This window comes from Diachasma alloeum, unplaced genomic scaffold, assembly GCF_001412515.2.
Source record: "Diachasma alloeum isolate Michigan unplaced genomic scaffold, Dall2.0 Dall_scaffold_00304, whole genome shotgun sequence".
NCBI classification, from domain to species: domain Eukaryota; kingdom Metazoa; phylum Arthropoda; class Insecta; order Hymenoptera; family Braconidae; genus Diachasma; species Diachasma alloeum.
Window position 1 is genome coordinate 633980 of NW_021680443.1, and position 18067 is coordinate 652046.

General features: G+C 42.7%; 1 protein-coding gene across 1 annotated transcript in view; it reads left to right on the forward strand.

Annotated features, from left to right (window-relative positions):
* The window catches only part of LOC107039700 (diuretic hormone class 2), a 620828-nt gene that overhangs the window by 474670 nt on the left and 128091 nt on the right, over nt 1-18067 (forward strand). Inside the window, exon 3 of the mRNA XM_015259459.1 lies at nt 9361-9456. Coding sequence (XP_015114945.1) covers nt 9361-9456 — 96 coding nt within the window. The remainder of the gene's footprint in view (nt 1-9360; nt 9457-18067) is intronic.

Below are 18067 nucleotides of genomic sequence, written 5' to 3' on the forward strand. Positions count from 1 at the left end.
TTTTCACCTGGTGCATTGCCGCGATTGCCCAGGGCTTGGCTTGTCTCGGGTGGGTTACACCCAAGACTACTCTCAGAGGTCGCCCAGGTTTCTGAGAGGCACCGTTAGCGACACAGCTCCCCCTGTGCCACGCATCCTTAGGCACGGTATGGCCGAGGCCATGGCTTACACCGCTCACACACATGGATTGGGTGGACTCCTCTTAGCGACCGCGGGCAGCGGTAGTCCTTAAGACCTCCACCGCCCGCGACCGAGCTCCCTCACTACGACAAAGTGAGAACCCAGTAAAGGGGGGGACGTGATCTTACTCAACAACGGAAATGAACCGATTTTTCTGAGGGGAGAGGCGAGCTCGATCGTGGACCTTACCTTCGTGAGCAGCAACCTTGCAAAGGAAAACTGTTCATGGGAGGTAACAGAGATATCCACCGCAAGCGACCATCGTGCAATACCTTGGGAGGTATCCAGCGGCCGGAGGCCCGGACCAGTACTGGAGAAGACCAACGCAGTAGGCTGGAAAGTGAGCACGTTCGATCCGAGCTCCTATTCAGTGACACTGGATGATCACCTAATCGGTGGCAGGAATGCTACCGAGAAGGCAACGAACATCACGAGAAGGCTCACGGAAGCCTGCGATGCCACCATGCCTAGAAAGCGTACCACCAATCGGTGGCCACCGGTACATTGGTGGAAAGATATTATCGCTAATCTGCGTAGGGAGTGTAATGCAGTAAGAAGAGCGTTCCAGCGTGGTACAAAGAAGACAAACTTCGAAGAGCTGGAGATGAAATACAAGAACTCACGGCATAAGCTCAACAAGCCCATCAAGTACAGCAAGGCACATTTCTGGAATGAGCTGATTGTTGAAGTAGAAGGTGACCCGTGGGGCATACCATAAAAGGTGGTAATGACGCAACTCAAGAGTTAGCCCAAGTCATCGCCGACGTGCCCCGGACTCTTGGAAATGATCGTCACGGTGTTGTTTCCACAACAACCAGAAATACATCGCACGATCAAACGAGAAAAAGAAGTGATGTTTCTTCCAATCACTGAGGAAGAGTTGATGGAAGCCTGTGGCAGAGTAGGGAACACCAAAGCTCCCGGCCTCGACGGAATTCCTAATATCGCCCTGAAAGCCGCTATCTGCGCGTTGCTAGGTCTATTCTTGGACGTGTATAATGAATGTCTTGGCGAGGGCAACTTCCCTGCAAAGTGAAAGCTGCAGAGATTGGTGTTGCTCACGAAAGGAAAAAAGCCATCGAACGAACCCTCATTCTATCGTCCCCTCTGCATGCTCGATACAGCTGGCGAAATTCTCGAGCGCATCGTCTACAGGAGAATAGAAGCAGCAGTCGAATCGTTATTGGCCAACAACCAATATGGCTTTCGGAAAGGCCGATCCACCCTTGACGCTATTAACCTGGTCGTTGACACGGCTAGGGAAGCGATTTCCGGGAAAATATGGTACAGAGGCACGAAGAAATACTGCTTAGTAGCGACACTGGATGTCAAAAACATCTTCAACTCAGCCAGGTGGGACTGCGTTATGGAGGCTCTCGTGATGTTCGGCGTACCGGAGTACCTGCGGAATATGGTGGACGACTTCATCACCGAAAGTGTTCTCAACTACGACACGGAGAATGGCTCCAAGGAGTACAGAGTCACCGGAGGGGTGCCCCAGGGCTCGGCGTTAGGCTCTCTATTACGGAATATCATGTACGATGGCCTGTTGAGGCTGGCACTGCCGCGCGAACTAACTCGCGGCGTTCGCGGATGATATAGCCATAGTCGTCGTGGGGAAATACCTCGAAGAAATCGAATTTGTCATTAAAACATCTCCTACTTCTTCAGGCCATTATGCGGTTCTCAGCACTTTTAAACTCCAAAATAAATAACACCAACAATTCCTTCTCTCTGCCTTTAACAACAACTATTACTAAAATAATAAAGCATGAGCACCAATTAATTCAAGGACCTCAAAGAAACTTACGCATTTAAATTCTCCTACTTATCTATGAAAAATCTATCAATTTCTCCCAACCTCATCATAATGTACAGTCAAGCAAAACAAAATCAAGGCCGTAACTGTCATCTTAACCTGTAAAATCCCAGTAATAAATAGAAAAATCTTCTCGTGCCATTTTCTGTAACAATCTGAACCTACTTTGCCAAAAAAGGAAACCATCTTATACGTTTCTTTCATCCACTCATTAAAAAACAAAAAAAACAAAAATATCACTTTTAAGTCATTACAATTATGTAAAAAACAAAAAACCTCTCGTTAATTAACCAGAAAGCGACACCACAACACAATAATCACAATAGACAATATATTAATAATCATAAGGGTCATGTCATCTGAAAGGCCAGTATTTTAGGTTCGGTTAAAGGAAAGGACAAATTAGATATTTTGGAGATGTACGACATTAAAAAGAATACTAATAATACTGTAAATTTTGTAAATAACCGCAAGAAGCTTGGTATGGTGTATGACCCATTAATTAGATTCAACAAAGATTAGGTGTGACTGATTTAAATTGAAAGACTCCATTGGCTGGGTGCAATAGTAGTCGTGGTTAAGGCCGGAAAGCTAAGGTATAGAAATTAGGCTTTAAGATTATGGGTGGGGAAACACCTCGAAGAAATCAAATTTGTCATTAAAACAACTCCTACTTCTCCAAGCCATTATGCGGTTCTCAGCACTTTTAAACTCCAACATAAATAACACCAACAATTCCTTCTCTCTGCCTTTACCAACATTTCGAGTGGTAAATCTCACTCCTTCTCAGTGCAACATGTTTATGTTCATCTATACAAAAGTAGAAATAAAAATAACAAAATAATAAAATCCAACAATTTCCAGTCAATTCTATTACAACAACTATTACTAAAATAATAAATCATGAGCAGCAATTAATTCAAGGATCTCAAACAAACTTACGCCTTCAAATTCTCCTACTTATCTACGAAAAATCCATCAATTTCCCCCAACCTCATCATAATATACAGTCAAGCAAAACAAAATCAAGGCCGTAACTGTCAACTTAACCTGTAAAATCCCAGTAATAAATATAAAAATCTTCTCGTGCCATTTTCTATAACAATCTGAACCTACTTTGCCAAAAAAGGAAACCATCTTATACGTTTCTTTCAGCCACTCATTAAAAAACAAAACAACAAAAAATATCACTTTTAAGTCATTACAATTATGTAAAAAACAAAAAACCTCTCGTCAATCAATCAGAAAATGACAGCACAACACAATAATCACAATAGTCAATATATTAATAATCATAATGGTTATATCATCTGAAAGGTCAGTATTTTAGGTTCGGTTAAAGGAAAGGACTAATTAGATATTTTGAAGATGTACCACATTAAAAACAATAATAATAATACTGTAAATTTTGTAAATGAGAGCAAGAAGCTTGGTATGGTGTATGACCCATTAATTAGATTCAACAAAGATTAGGTGTGACTGATTTAAATTGAAAGATTCCATTGGTTGAGTGTAATAGTAGGCGTGGTTAAGGCGAGAAAGCTAAGGTAGAGAAATTACCCTTTCAGATTTTTTTTTTTTATATTCCGGTCCTTTCTGCCCTCTGATTGGCTAATCGGCCCCATTCAACCCTATGCATGCGGCTGTGGATTCTACACTGCACCGCATTCGCACTCCTACAGAACATAGGAGTAGCATGGGAAACCACAGAAAACCCATGCCAGTACAGGCGGTCACTATATTAGCGACCTCCCGCTCGCCGGAGCCTCCGGTTGAAAAACTCGGTTCCACGGGGAATCGAACTCACAACCTTTCGCACACTAGGCTCGCACCTAGCCGCTTTGGCCACCGACGTCGGTACCCTTTCAGATTTTATGACCATTATGATTATTAATATATTGACTATTGTGATTATTGTGTTGGGCTGTCGCTTTCTGGTTAAATGAGGAGAGGTTATTTTTTTTTTTACATAATTGTAATGACTTAATGATATATTTTTGTTTTTTAATGAGTGGATGAGAGAAACGTATAAGATGGTTTCCTTTTTTGGCAAAGTAGGTTCAGCTTGTTATAGAAAACGGCACGAGAAGATTTTTGGGTAATGTGGTATAAAGACCCTCTCAGCAACACCCCAGTTCCTTCCCAGTTGTTTTTAGTCTATTGTTCGCTATTCTTTTTTCTTCTGTTATTAATTTATGTTGGTTTAACCCTTATTGACCACCTCTACTGTCAGAAAATTAATAAATCGAGAGCGCAAGGTTCCAGGAGGGATTAACTCGCTATTGTTGAGACAACGACCGACACCTTTTTATTCCTGTGCTAAGTGTATAAAGCCACCGTTTTTTTATTTTTGTTGAGTAGAATCACCTCTCTAGGATCGAACCATCAAGAATGAAACCGACTTTCCTTTTCCAGAATATAAATTCCAATAAATAGCTAGGGAAATCCAACGAAAATTAATACCGGTGTGTTACTCAAAACAATGTAAATCAATCCAACGTGGAGTCCCTACGTTTAGCTGAAATCCGAGGCTACGAACTTGGACGTAGTGGTACATAAGCCTCGACGAAGAGCCTACGCACCAACTTAACGCAATGTGGGTTTTTTTGGAAGATGTTGTTGTACAGGTCTCAACCTCCTTCTGCCCTCCAGCAGACAAATTATAAATATACGAAGAAATTTTTAACAATTTCTTTGGTAATTGAGTGGTCAGCCACTGCCCATGATACAGACTTGACCTTAATTCAATTAAATTAAACGACCTTTATTAATCAATCCATCAACACTGATGGATATTAATCATCACCCTGTGGAATCTCTCTAACCAATGAAAGCGACAGAAGTCGAATCAATCCAAATTGCTTTTTTCATTATTAAAATTGTGAGGAATAAATTTCGAATATTTTTTTAAATTATGAAAATTCTGAGAATTTCTTAATAGTTTAATCGAAGTGAGAATAACGACCCAAGATACCAAAGAAGTTGAGAATCCTTTCCTGATAGGAGTAAACTCTATTAAAACATATTTACTTATACTTTTTCTGGTGTGCCTCCTCCCAACGCCATAACTCTGAAGGTTCGATTTAAGGTCACGCCAGTAGCGTTCGATATTCTGCGCGTGCCAGGTTTTATTGTATGAATTGACGAATTGGTAGCGGTGGTTTACCATGCGATGAATGCACCCTTTCTGGGTGAACCCGCGATAACTTTTCCAGCCGTCAGAAATAACAATTGTACCTTCCTTGACATATTTATTGATGTAATAATATAGAGTAATATTTGTACGATCTACTACTGGCACCGTCACGACTTGATGTGTTGTGCGATCAAAAATACGAATAATCCACTGCCCCCTACTCTTTCTCCATTGGTTATACTTCATCCCACCTATGTTCGTTTCGTCTACCTCAACAACTAATCCCCCCCCCCTAGTCCCGCACCGCCTCTCTCCTCAGTCCACAGACTCAATACTGTGTTTACTTTATTTATCAAATTTCTGATACACTTCACACTAACACCGTATTCCTCGCTGAGGGTTTCCAGTGATTTTATCATTGATGATATATTGTGATATTATTTTCACGACTCTTTCAATTTTTATTTTACAATTTGCAAATATTGTTTTGTTGAATATGCTACTTTGACTATTACGTTGTGTCCTTATTTTCTTTTTGTGATAATCAATCATGTTATGAGATTTTCTACATTTGAATATGATAATTCCTAGTTCACGTGTCATCAGCGCACCACACCTATTACAATAGGCATGGGAACCGACGGCTCCGGGCTAGGTCAAGAACTGTAAAATTCTCTCTATCTAGGCTCATGATTATAATGTCCTCGTACCTCATCTTTCTTCTTGACACTTCGAGAACGAAGTATTGAAGTCAGCACCTCAGAAACCTACTGTGTGTTTCATGTATGTAGACGATACCTTTGTCATCTGGCCACATGGAAAGTTTGTTCCAACTCAATTCCTGAAGTTCTTGAATACTCAGCACGTGAGCATCAAGTTCATTATGGAAATTGAACAAAATAGATGTCTTCCATTCTTAGATGTCCTGGTTCGACGCAACGTGGACGGCACTCTAAACCACCAAGTATATCGCAAGCCAACCCATACAGATAGGTAACTCAATGCTACCTCCCATCACCACCCCTCCCAGAAGAATTCCGTTATTAGCTCCCTAATGTATAGAGCACTCACAATCTCTCAACCCTCCAACGTTGACAGTGAGGTTGAACATCTTGAGATAGCTCTGACCAAGAATGGATATAACATCCAACAAATTCGGAAGGTCAAGCAGAAGCTACAGAGCAAGCTCTCATCTCCCGAAGAGGAGACTAATCATGAGGAAAACCAGGAAAGACCAAAAGTGGCCCTCCTCCCCTACCTGAGAGGCACAACAGAACGCATAAGTAGAGTACTTGGCAAACATAACATTCGAACGATCTTCCAGCCTCCAAAGAAGATCGGACAGATGCTGCCAAGTGCAAAGGATCCAAGACCACCTCTGAGCACACCAGGAGTGTACGAGATCCCCTGCTCATGCGGGAAAGTGTACATTGGAGAACCCGGAAGGAAGATCAGTACAAGGATCAAGGAACACCAGCGGTGCTCCAAATACGGTCACTTAGAACAGTCTGCCCTGGCTGAACACTGGATGGACACTGGACATACTATCCAGTACGACCAAGCCAGAATGTTGGCCAAATCTCAAGGGTATTTCGAAAGGAAATACCGAGAGGGTTTGGAGATCCATAAAAACCCTAACAACCTCAACAGGGACAGAGGATATCAAGTGAACCCTATTTGGAAAACCGTCCTCCCGGTTTTTTAATTGACCAGCTGATCAATTAAAAACATATGATTGGCTGACCACCCCCCCCCCCTTCCGCTTCCCACACCACCACAAGGGAAGGCATATAAGGACTACCCCAAGACATCGGAGCTCAGAATCGGAGCTCATAGCCCTGAAGATGCAGACTGCAATGTTTGCGAAACGTCGGCGCAACGCTGAATCCAAACGCGGAATCCATCCGGAAGCCAAAGATGTCATTAATCATGGCCGCGTAAGCCTCAAAACTAAGGTTTATTGATAGTTGTTGCAATAGAAGTGACTGGAAATTGTTGGATTTTAGTTTTTTATTTTTATTTTTATTTCTATTTTTGAATAGATGAAAATGAACATGTTGACGATCGGACTCGTATTACTCTGATCGATGGTGTGGCGGGGTCGGAGTGACTGTAAGTGGGGGACGCCACAGTTGCGCTTGTACTACTGTCGTGTACTCAATTTTCTCATTTTTAATTGCCTTGTACTCAATTTTGTCTCTAGGACCAGGAAAACAAAGTTAAATGAGCTTAGGCTCTGAGTCGTTTCACAAGGGATAAGCTCTGCCTATATATGCCTCGGACGTCCATTGGTTTTGTCTCTAGGGTCGAACCCGAGTGTCCAAAAAGGTTGAGACAAATGAAAAATGACTTACTTTTATTTCCATTCAATCATTGATTTACGGAAAAGTCGATAAGTTGTGACTGTTTTCAATACTCTATTAAACTAATTCCTGAAAAAAGGATTAGGGCGAGTCAAGAAAAGGGACAAATAAGGGATAATTTGAGAATAATCAACTATATTTTCTCTAAATACAATTCTGATCGTCAAAAGACGTAAATAAGGCCTTTAACTGAGATCTAGGGAAGTGGGAGAGGCCAGGCAGCTTTTGTACACGTCTAAAGGGGGATTCTAGGGGATAGCAAAGGGGGAGATTCTAGGTGTGTCGAGGGGAGAATAATAAAGAAATGAGAATAGAATAATTGAATTTACCGGGGGAAAAATAACTAAGTGTGGCGTACCGTTGGGGGGGGGGGGGGAAAGAAATAATGTTCAAGGCCAGGGGGAAATGAGGGGGGCAACTCGTACTCACGTTGACTTCCGGGTGCAATTCGCACGTGCGTCTATTCTCTCCAAAATACACAGAGCTTCTCCAGGGAAAGACCTTCCTCCCTACGATCCACTTCCTGGGCACCAATGTAGCTTGGGATGAGCTCAGGGTCTCCAAAATTCCTCTTTTTACACAATCCGGGGCGATTTCCGCAAATAACGGGCTTCCTTGTTATCCAACTATTTGAGCACGTGGTAATACTCAGGGCAGCTGGCTTACGAGTGCCAATTCTCTCGTTCTCCTTCGTCTCCTTCGTTCCTTTCATGAGGACTCGTCAGTTATCCAGGTCCTTCGGATAATTTTCGTGGGGAATCGGGATTAATCAGCGGGAGTGAATGATGCCCACGATCACGGTCCAGGGATGTGTCACATGGGAAATTATCGAGGACAATGAATAGTCGAGGGTTTTGCATGGGAGGATTCCAGGGCGACGGCTCCTTCAGTCACTCAGTACGGCCAGAACTGTTGCCTTCCTTCGGCTGCAGTCGTCATGAAGTCCAGCGGCGAGGGTAGAGGGGCGATGAGGAGAAAAGCGGGGGAAGAGGTGCTTAACGGTGGCGGGATTTACGTTTTAGGAGGCTGTGTGTGTTGGGAAAAAATGTAGGTAAAAATAATAGAAAATAAATAAATATGCCTCGTCACAAAGTTTACCCACATGATTTTGGAAAAATTACAGAGAATTTCTTAACTGTTAATACCTTTTCTGTTTCCTCTCATTACGTTTATCCATGATTATCTCAAAACTGTGTGACATAAAACTAAAAAAAGGAAAATTATAGCAAAATATACTGAAAACTCTGAGAAGCTTGCGTTCCGCTCGCGCACATATAATAATGATGAGACGGCGGGGCCTCACCGCCGAGGTGCCACAGCCATATTTTTCTCTAGTCTCTGAACGCGTGTGGCTCTATCTAGCCGCAGGCGGGCTACTACAAGTTATTCAAATCTCGAAAACGAGGCTCGAATATAATTGAAATTTTGTAGTTCCTTCTCCCCAGTGCCCTGAGGGGTTAGCGTACTACGTTGGTGGGCAGGCTTAGCTTTGGAAAGCTAGTTTCTTCTCCACCAAACCAAATTCAACGTTGCGGTCTTAAAAATTACTCCTAAACTTGTCGTACAAATTCGATTTCTTCATAACAGTGTACACCCAATCAGAACGGGTTCCACCGTAAATTTTGTTTTCAATTACTGAACAGAACCTTCTCATCGATTCATTTGAATTGGTATGGAAATATTTTATTGTAAAAGCTCAAATGATGAATCTATTCCATGGAATCCTTCCAATTTCCCTAATGATTTAGTATCGTTGGAATAAAGAATAATCATATATGATTCAACTTCTTATGAATCACCTCCGAAAACATTCACAAATTGATCAAAAGCAATTTTTTCATTTTCAATATTGTTGTTTCCAGAGAACGAGCACTTTATCTCGATCAGCTTCAAGAGGATCCTGAGAAAATGTATGAAGTGCTGACCAAATTGAACAGATACCTACAGCAACAAGACAAGTAGGTATTTAAACATAGTAGTACGGTAATTGCAGCATAGTCACGGTCTCTTTTACGCGACGATTTTACATCTTGCATCATTTCATACCAAATCGTCCAGCCCGTGACGTCAATTCCTCAGTTTCTATTCGCAATTGTTTATGTGGTTTATCTACCTCAAAAAGACACTCAATTTCTTTTATTTTTTTCTACTAGCGATCAATTTTTTATTCAACCTGAGAGCTAAAAAAACCGCCACGCGTTCAAAATCTGAAAAAATTTACAAAATTAAAAATAAAGATGACAATTATTTTCAATCAATTCCAAGATGGATAATGCAGTAGGTATCTCATTCGCTAGTGGCACTCGCATGTTCTTAATAAAACTTAATTTTTTCTATAGTCGGACATGTCTTGTGGCTTCCTGCATACGAATCCGATAAATTTTTGGGTCAATTATGATTTTATAACTATTTTAATTAATTTTCCATCAAAACGGCTGGAGATATGGAAAAATGTTTCTCACAAAAAATGTTTCATAAGAAAAACTGCGAAATTATTATATCTTCTGATGTATGGAGATATTTAAATAATTATGAAGAACGAAGTAAGTGGGGCGTTTATTGCAATTACATAATTGAATCCATGTGAGTCTTTTATCACGACGATTATACCCAAATATAATGAAATCAGTCTTAGTAAATTGCAGATATGTACCTTTAACCCATTAAGGCACTACTATCATGAAACTTATCGATGTGAGCATGGAGGGGGAAGAGCCAACTAGCGCATGCAACACAGTTGTGTGGGGCTGTGGCCGAGTGTTGGTGCATTGGTGAGTCCACCACCGCGCTGGGTGCCAAGAAGACATCCACTGTCGAAGTGTGCAGTAGTTTTGTATGTGGGAGGCAAAGTGGCGCTTTGCAAAGATTTCTGTTTTAGCAAAGCCAACAGTTTTAGGGATGCTAATACCGAGAAATTGTAACAATGAATGTGAGGATTTACTTTAAAAACGTCTATTTTTTCGTTATTTTATTCGATTAGTTTATGGAAGACAATGAAATGCACCAAAAAATGACCTATTTGATTCAAATATAAGCCTTTATTTGAGAACATTTATTTATTTCCAAAAAAAACATTCGGACTGAGTAAATCTGTTTAAAGGAACTTCCGCAGTAAATGTATGGAAGTAGAAAGAAATGGACTGCAGAGATGAAATTTTGAGAATATATTCTTTGAGTGATTACAAATATCCTCCAGGAGTTCCAAAACGCTAAACTACGTGAATTGTTCAAGAGAAAATACGAAAAATGTATCATTAACAGAGAGTCTTATGGCACCACTTTTTCAAAAATCACAAAAAAATACTCGACAATCAAATAAAAATCCGAACGCGTCACGAATAGAACCGTATATATTTCAAGAATATATCCCCATAATTTCATTACCTGTCACCACAGAGATATTTGTAATTATTGAAAATTGTAACGAGATTTCCTCCTTACGGTTTGAAATCCCCTTAAATAAACGGTCACACTCTTAAATTTATGATAAGAGGGACAACAAAAGACATCTAGAGGCGGCTGCAAGAGCCACGACTAGATTAAAACAGCCACAGACCAATGAAAGGCGGAAGGCACAGCGGTTTTGGGTAGAACCGCGACCCCTGGAAGTCTGGAGGACGTTACTAGATTTTCGCTAATTTAGAATTTGCCCAGCTTGTGTTAGGGGAAATGGGCCGACGTACAAGTTGTCCAACTGGGCGATTCTAAAGGCTATGTCGAGGTAGACTAGGGACCAGCGGCCAGGTGAGAGGACTAACCCCCGGGTGCCCCCGTGATCCCGTTGGGTTGATTGATGGGGATAAGGTAACGGAATGACCTATCGTCGTCGAGACATCCAGACTAGGGATGAAGGCTCTAGTAGGATTCCAAGGGAGTCGAACGCGGGCGCTTGAACCGAGAGGTTGGAAAAACCTCTGGGTGTACTGGATTGGAGAATGACTAGGGAAGCCATGTTAAGGAGTGTTACACTCCACGTCGCCTTGGTGAATAACTGTTGACGGCGAGTACAGGGGGATGCCCCTGCATCGCCTGCTGGTAAGAAGGAGTTATTTCGGAGTGCGAAGTGACGACTTTGTTATTTTCCGGGGTGATTTAGTCTCGGCGGCGTATACGATTCGGAAGCGTATGGGCCCGTCGGCCTCGAGTAGAACAATCCCCCTGATGACCCGACCATACGCCGACGGTTTAGTAATACCCGGAGGCAGTGGCTCACGATGACCGAAGTGGTAACTCGTGGTCGAGAGTGTGGGTAGTCGTAAGGTGGATAGCGTAGTTTCACCTTCGTCAGATCAGTCTTTCGACGTCCCAGGCTCTGAAAAGTCCCGGCTGATTCGCATCTAATTGTGAAAACTCTCCCGAGTCGAAATACTCGGGAGGAGAGCGAATCCTGGGAGAGTCGAAAGACTTTCCGGAGGAGAAGCCAACGTTTGCCATGTGGGATTCAATTTGACTACAGTATTTTTAAGAGAGATCTCGGGGTAATAGTTTTTTTAAATGTAGTAAATAAAGAAGAATAATGGGGGGTTGCTATTTCATTTCAGACACTGGTCAGGATGGTGGCCAGATTGTGTTGTGATTCTGGCATTTAAATGGGGTTGTGGAAATTTTTAGGAAAAATTTAGTGTTTTGGTTGAGATGAATATTAATAAATTACCCTGATGAGTAAGGCCGGAGGGTTCCTTTACGGAAACGGTAGATCAGGCGAAATTGGCGTCAAATAGTGATTTGAAGTGAGCGATAAATAGGGAGGGAAAAAAAGTTGAAAAACATCCTTACATGAAATCTTTGGCTTTCGGATGGATAACGCGTTTGGATTCAGCGTTGCGCCGACGTTTCGCAAACATTGCAGTCTGCATCTTCAGGGCTATGAGCTCCGATTCTGAGCTCCGATGTCTAGGGGTAGTCCTTATATGCCTTCCCTTGTGGTGGTAGGGGAAGGGGAAGGGGTAGTCAGCCAATCATATAGTTTTAATTGATCAGCTGGTCAATTAAAAAACCGGGAGGACGGTTTTCCAAATGGGGTTCACTTGATATCCTCTGTCCCTGTTGAGTTTGTTAGGGTTTTTATGGATCTCCAAACCCTCTCGGCATTTCCTTTCGAAATACCCTTGAGATTTGGCCAACATTCTGGCTTGGTCGTACTGGATAGTATGTCCAGTGTCCATCCAGTGTTCAGCCAGGGCAGACTGTTCTAAGTCAAATACGGTCACTTAGCACCGTATTTGGAGCACCGCTGGTGTTCCTTGATCCGTGTACTGATCTTCCTCCCGGTTTCTCCAATGTACACTTTCCCGCATGAGCAGGGGATCTCGTACACTCCTGGTGTGCTCAGAGGTGGTCTTGGATCCTTTGCACTTGGCAGCATCTGTCCGATCTTCTTTGGAGGCTGGAAGATCGTTCGAATGTTATGTTTGCCAAGGACTCTACTTATGGGTTCTGTTGTGCCTCTCAGATAGGGGAGGAGGGCCACTTTTGGTCTTTCCTGGTTTTCCTCAGGATTAGTCTCCTCTTCCGGAGATGAGAGCTTGCTCTGTAGCTTCTGCTTGACCTTCCGAATTTGNATACCCGCTATGTCTTAGGTCTTTCATCGGTTTGTCGCTCAGTTCATCTAGTTGCGGCTTTCTTCAGCCGCCTCTAGATGTCGCTTCATGTCTCAATTTTAGAGTTCACGTATCTTTTTAAGGGGATTTCAACCCGTAACGAGAAAATCTCGTTACAACCTGAACCATACAGTAGGTTTCTGAGGTGCTGAGTTCAATACTTCGTTCTTGAAATGGTCCATGAATATATTTGCAATAATCGGGGAAATGGGAGACCCCATTGTCGCTCCCGATTTCTTCTCATAGTACTCTCCTTTGAACTGAAAGTATGTAGAAGTTAAGCAATGCTCAATCAGGGGAAGGAATTGGGAAGAGATGTTGGATTTCTTGATGATTTCCAAGGTTTCTGGGATTGGGACGTTAGTGAAGAGTGATTCCACATCAAAACTCACTAGGATATCATCTGGAGAAGTCCGGAGATTTCTCAGTTTGTTGACGAAATCCAGTGAGTTCTGAATGTATGAACCATTCAGGCCAGNTGATTCCACATCAAAACTCACTAGGATATCATCTGGAGAAATCTGGAGATTTCTCAATTTGTTGACGAAATCCAGTGAGTTCTGAATGTATGAACCATTCAGGCCATTGATCAGCTGGTCAATTTAAACTATATGATTGGCTGACCACCCGCTTCCCCTTCCCCCACCACCACAAGGGGAGGCATATAAGGACTACCCCTAGACATCGGAGCTCAGAATCGGAGCTCATAGCCCTAAAGATGCAGACTGCAATGTTTGCGAAACGTCGGCGCAATGCTGAATCCAAACGCGGCATCCATCCGGAAGCCAAAGATTTCATTAACCATGGCCGCAAACGCCTCAAAACTAAGATTGCACGCCTCCGCGGAGAGGCTATTCTTGGGTCGGTGAATTGATTCACCAAACTTAGGAAGTCCTTGCATGTCCAACTGTGCTCCCTAACTTTTTTAAAAAGGTGCCGTGACCATCAAGTGGTACCTCCGTCTGAGGAATCCTGTCCCATCGAAGCAGGTAAATGCCATCCTCCGCCAAGCTTCGTTGCGATTGGTCAAGGAGAGAAGAACAGCGGCTAAGAAGAACCTGGCCCATCTCTCCAGACAGCTTCTCGATCTCCACCTTCTTCTGGCTCAGACGTTGGAGTCTCAGCTGTGGGAGACTCTCGATCGTGTTACACACGAACAAGCAGTCCGAACAGCTGAGATGAGAACGGAGAGTCAGAAGGGTAAGTTCAAGAAACTGATCCCCCAGGAGAAAGTCCCAACCCTCACTCACACTGTGAAGAATTTGAGTAAATTTGAACTCAGTGAAGCACAAGTGTCTGTGTTGGCGAAAGGACACAACGTCGCTGTTGCCCCTTAAAAGATCCCCACCGAGGAAATCATCAGTCGTACCGAGACAGTGATTTACCATCTTCTTCAGGAGACCAGCAATGAGATCCGGAGGCAGTTGTCTAACATCCTCCAAAAGGCCACTCCCCCTGGTGACAATATCACCAGGGAGGAATGCCTCGCACTGTGTAGTCCAAAGGAGAATAATGATCTGATTATTCTTCCGGCAGACAAAGGCAATGCTACGGTGGTTATGGATAAAGACAACTACTCCGGTAAGCTCAGTACGATGTTGGGTGACTCCAGAGTTTACGTTAAACTTAGGAAGGACCCTACTCGTACAATTGAGCGAAAAACTGCTGATCTGCTGAAAAAAGCTGGTTTCTCGGCTGACCTGACGAAATTCCTCACCCCTAAAGAATCCTTTCCTCCTAGACTCTATGGACTCCCCAAAATCCATAAAGAGTCTGTTCCTCTCCGTCCCATTGTCAGCAACATTGGAGCGCCAACTTACCAGCTGGCCAAGTTTCTCACGAAACCACTCCAAAAGTTGACTGGCCTGAATGGTTCATACATTCAGAACTCACTGGATTTCGTCAACAAACTGAGAAATCTCCGGACTTCTCCAGATGATATCCTAGTGAGTTTTGATGTGGAATCACTCTTCACTAACGTCCCAATCCCAGAAACCTTGGAAATCATCAAGAAATCCAACAACATCTCTTCCCAATTCCTTCCCCTGATTGAGCATTGCTTGACTTCTACATACTTTCAGTTCAAAGGAGAGTATTATGAGCAGAAATCGGGAGCGGCAATGGGTTCTCCCATTTCCCCGATTATTGCAAATATATTCATGGAACACTTCGAGAACGAAGTATTGAAGTCAGCACCTCAGAAACCTACTGTATGGTTCAGGTATGTGGACGATACCTTTGTCATCTGGCCACATGGAAAGACTGCTCTAACTGAATTCCTGGAGTTCTTGAATACTCAGCACGTGAGCATCAAGTTCACTATGGAAATTGAACAAGATAGATGTCTTCCATTCCTAGATGTCCTGGTTCGACGCAACGAGGACGGCACTCTAGACCACCAAGTATATCGCAAGCCAACCCACACAGATAGGTATCTCAATGCTACCTCCCATCACCACCCCTCCCAGAAGAATTCCGTTAGTAGCTCCCTAATGTATAGAGTACTTATAATCTCTCAACCCTCCAACGTTGACAGTGAAGTTGAACATCTTGAGATAGCTCTGACCAAGAATGGATATAACATCCAACAAATTCGGAAGGTCAAGCAGAAGCTACAGAGCAAGCTCTCATCTCCCAAAGAGGAGACTAATCCTGAGGAAAACCAGGAAAGACCAAAAGTGGCCCTCCTCCCCTATCTGAGAGGCACAACAGAATCGATAAGTAGAGTCCTTGGCAAACATAACATTCGAACGATCTTCCAGCCTCCAAAGAACATCGGATAGATGCTGCCAAGTGCAAAGGATCCAAGACCACCTCTGAGCACACCAGGAGTGTACGAGATCCNAAGCAGAAGCTACAGAGCAAGCTCTCATCTCCGGAAGAGGAGACTAATCCTGAGGAAAACCAGGAAAGACCAAAAGTGGCCCTCCTCCCCTATCTGAGAGGCACAACAGAATCGATAAGTAGAGTCCTTGGCAAACATAACATTCGAACGATCTTCCAGCCTCCAAAGAACATCGGACAGATGCTGCCAAGTGCAAAGGATCCAAGACATGGGCACACCAGGAGTGTACGAGATCCCCTGCTCATGCGGGAAAGTGTACATTGGAGAAACCGGGAGGAAGATCAGTACACGGATCAAGGAACACCAGCGTTGCTCCAAATACGTTCACTTAGAACAGTCTGCCCTGGCTGAACACTGGATGGACACTGGACATACTATCCAGTACGACCAAGCCAGAATGTTGGCCAAATCTTAAGGGTATTTCGAAAGGAAATACCGAGAGGGTTTGGAGATCCATAAAAACCCTAACAACCTTAACAGGGACAGAGGATATCAAGTGAACCCCATTTGGAATACCGTCCTCCCGGTTTTTTAATTGACCAGCTGATCAATTAAAACTATATGATTGGCTGACCACCCCCCCCCTTTTCCCCTTCCCCCACCACCACAAGGGAAGGAATATAAGGACTACCCCTAGACATCGGAGCTCAGAATCGGAGCTCATAGCCCTGAAGATGCAGACTGCAATGTTTGCGAAAGGTTGGCGCAACGCTGAATCCAAACGCGGCATCCATCCGGAAGCCAAAGATTTCATTAATCATGGCCGCGAAAGCCTCAAAACTAAAACATCCTTACATCTTAAAATAGAACATACCTTGGTAGAACATACCATAACAGTTGAAAAACAACTCTAGGTTTTCCCCCCAAAACCCTAAAGAATGCCTAGAATCATCTCGAAAGTTAAAAAATAACTCTCGGTTTTGCTCCTAAGACCCTAAAGGAAACCTAGACAGATCCCTAAAGTTGAAAACGAACTCTCGGTTTTCCCCCAAAACCCTAAAGAAAGCGGCGACTCATCCCGAAATTTAAAAATGACCTCTCGGTTTCGCCCCAATACCTCAGAGATAACATAGAATAATCCCTAAAGTTGAAAAAGAACTCTCTGTTTTCCCTCAATACCCTAAAGAAAGCCATGACTCATCCTGCAAGTTAAAAAATAACTCTGGGTTTTGCCGCCAAAACCCGAAAGAAAACTTAGACTCATCCCTAATGTTAAAAATAACTCTTCGTTTTGCCCCAAACCCTGAAGAAAACCTGGACTCGTCCCTAAATTTGAAATAAACTCTCGGTTTAGCCCGAAAACCCTAAAGAAAGCCTAGACTCATCCAGAAAGTTAAAAAATAACTCTCGGTTTTGCCCCCAAGACCCTAAAGAGAACCTAGACTCGTCCCTAAAGTTGAAAAAGAACTCTCGGTTTTCCCCCACAACCCTAAAGAACGCCTTGATCCATCCCTAAAGTTAAAAAGTAACTCTCGGTTTTGTCCCAATACCTCAGTCATAACATAGAATAATCCTTAAAGTTGAAAAATAACTCTCGGTTTTGCCCCAAGACTCTTAAGAAAGTCTAGACTTGTTATGTCCGGAGATATTACCTGCGTCGAAGGACAAGAATTTTAGTCTTTTAGCTAGAATTTATAATTAAATAAAATGGACGACGCTGCTGTTTTTTTTATTCTTAGATGCGGTTGATTTTACTATTGATGGATATGGATTGGAAATTGAATTAAAAAGAGATTAGATCAACTTTCCACATTTATTTGAATTGATTTTGATTCTCCGTACAATTTTAGAGGTTGAAACAATTATTATCTGTGAAGCCCTGCAATCATTACTAGATCTATCTCTTGAATGTTAACAATGGTAATTACTCACTTTGAGTCGATCTTAATTATATTTCGTGAATTCTTGAGGCAATCCACCACGTTTCTCTGCCAGCGAACGATTGGTACACTATTACAAATACTTAGGTGGAATTCCCGTCTTTCACTTGTTCGGAATTGATTGAAGTTAGAATTGAATAAGCCTTGAGTCTTAATTGTTTATAAAAGTTTGAGCCACACCCACGATTCACCAAGTTCACCACTAATTCTCTCAGATGCAAGAAGCTGTTCTACTTTCGGTTAA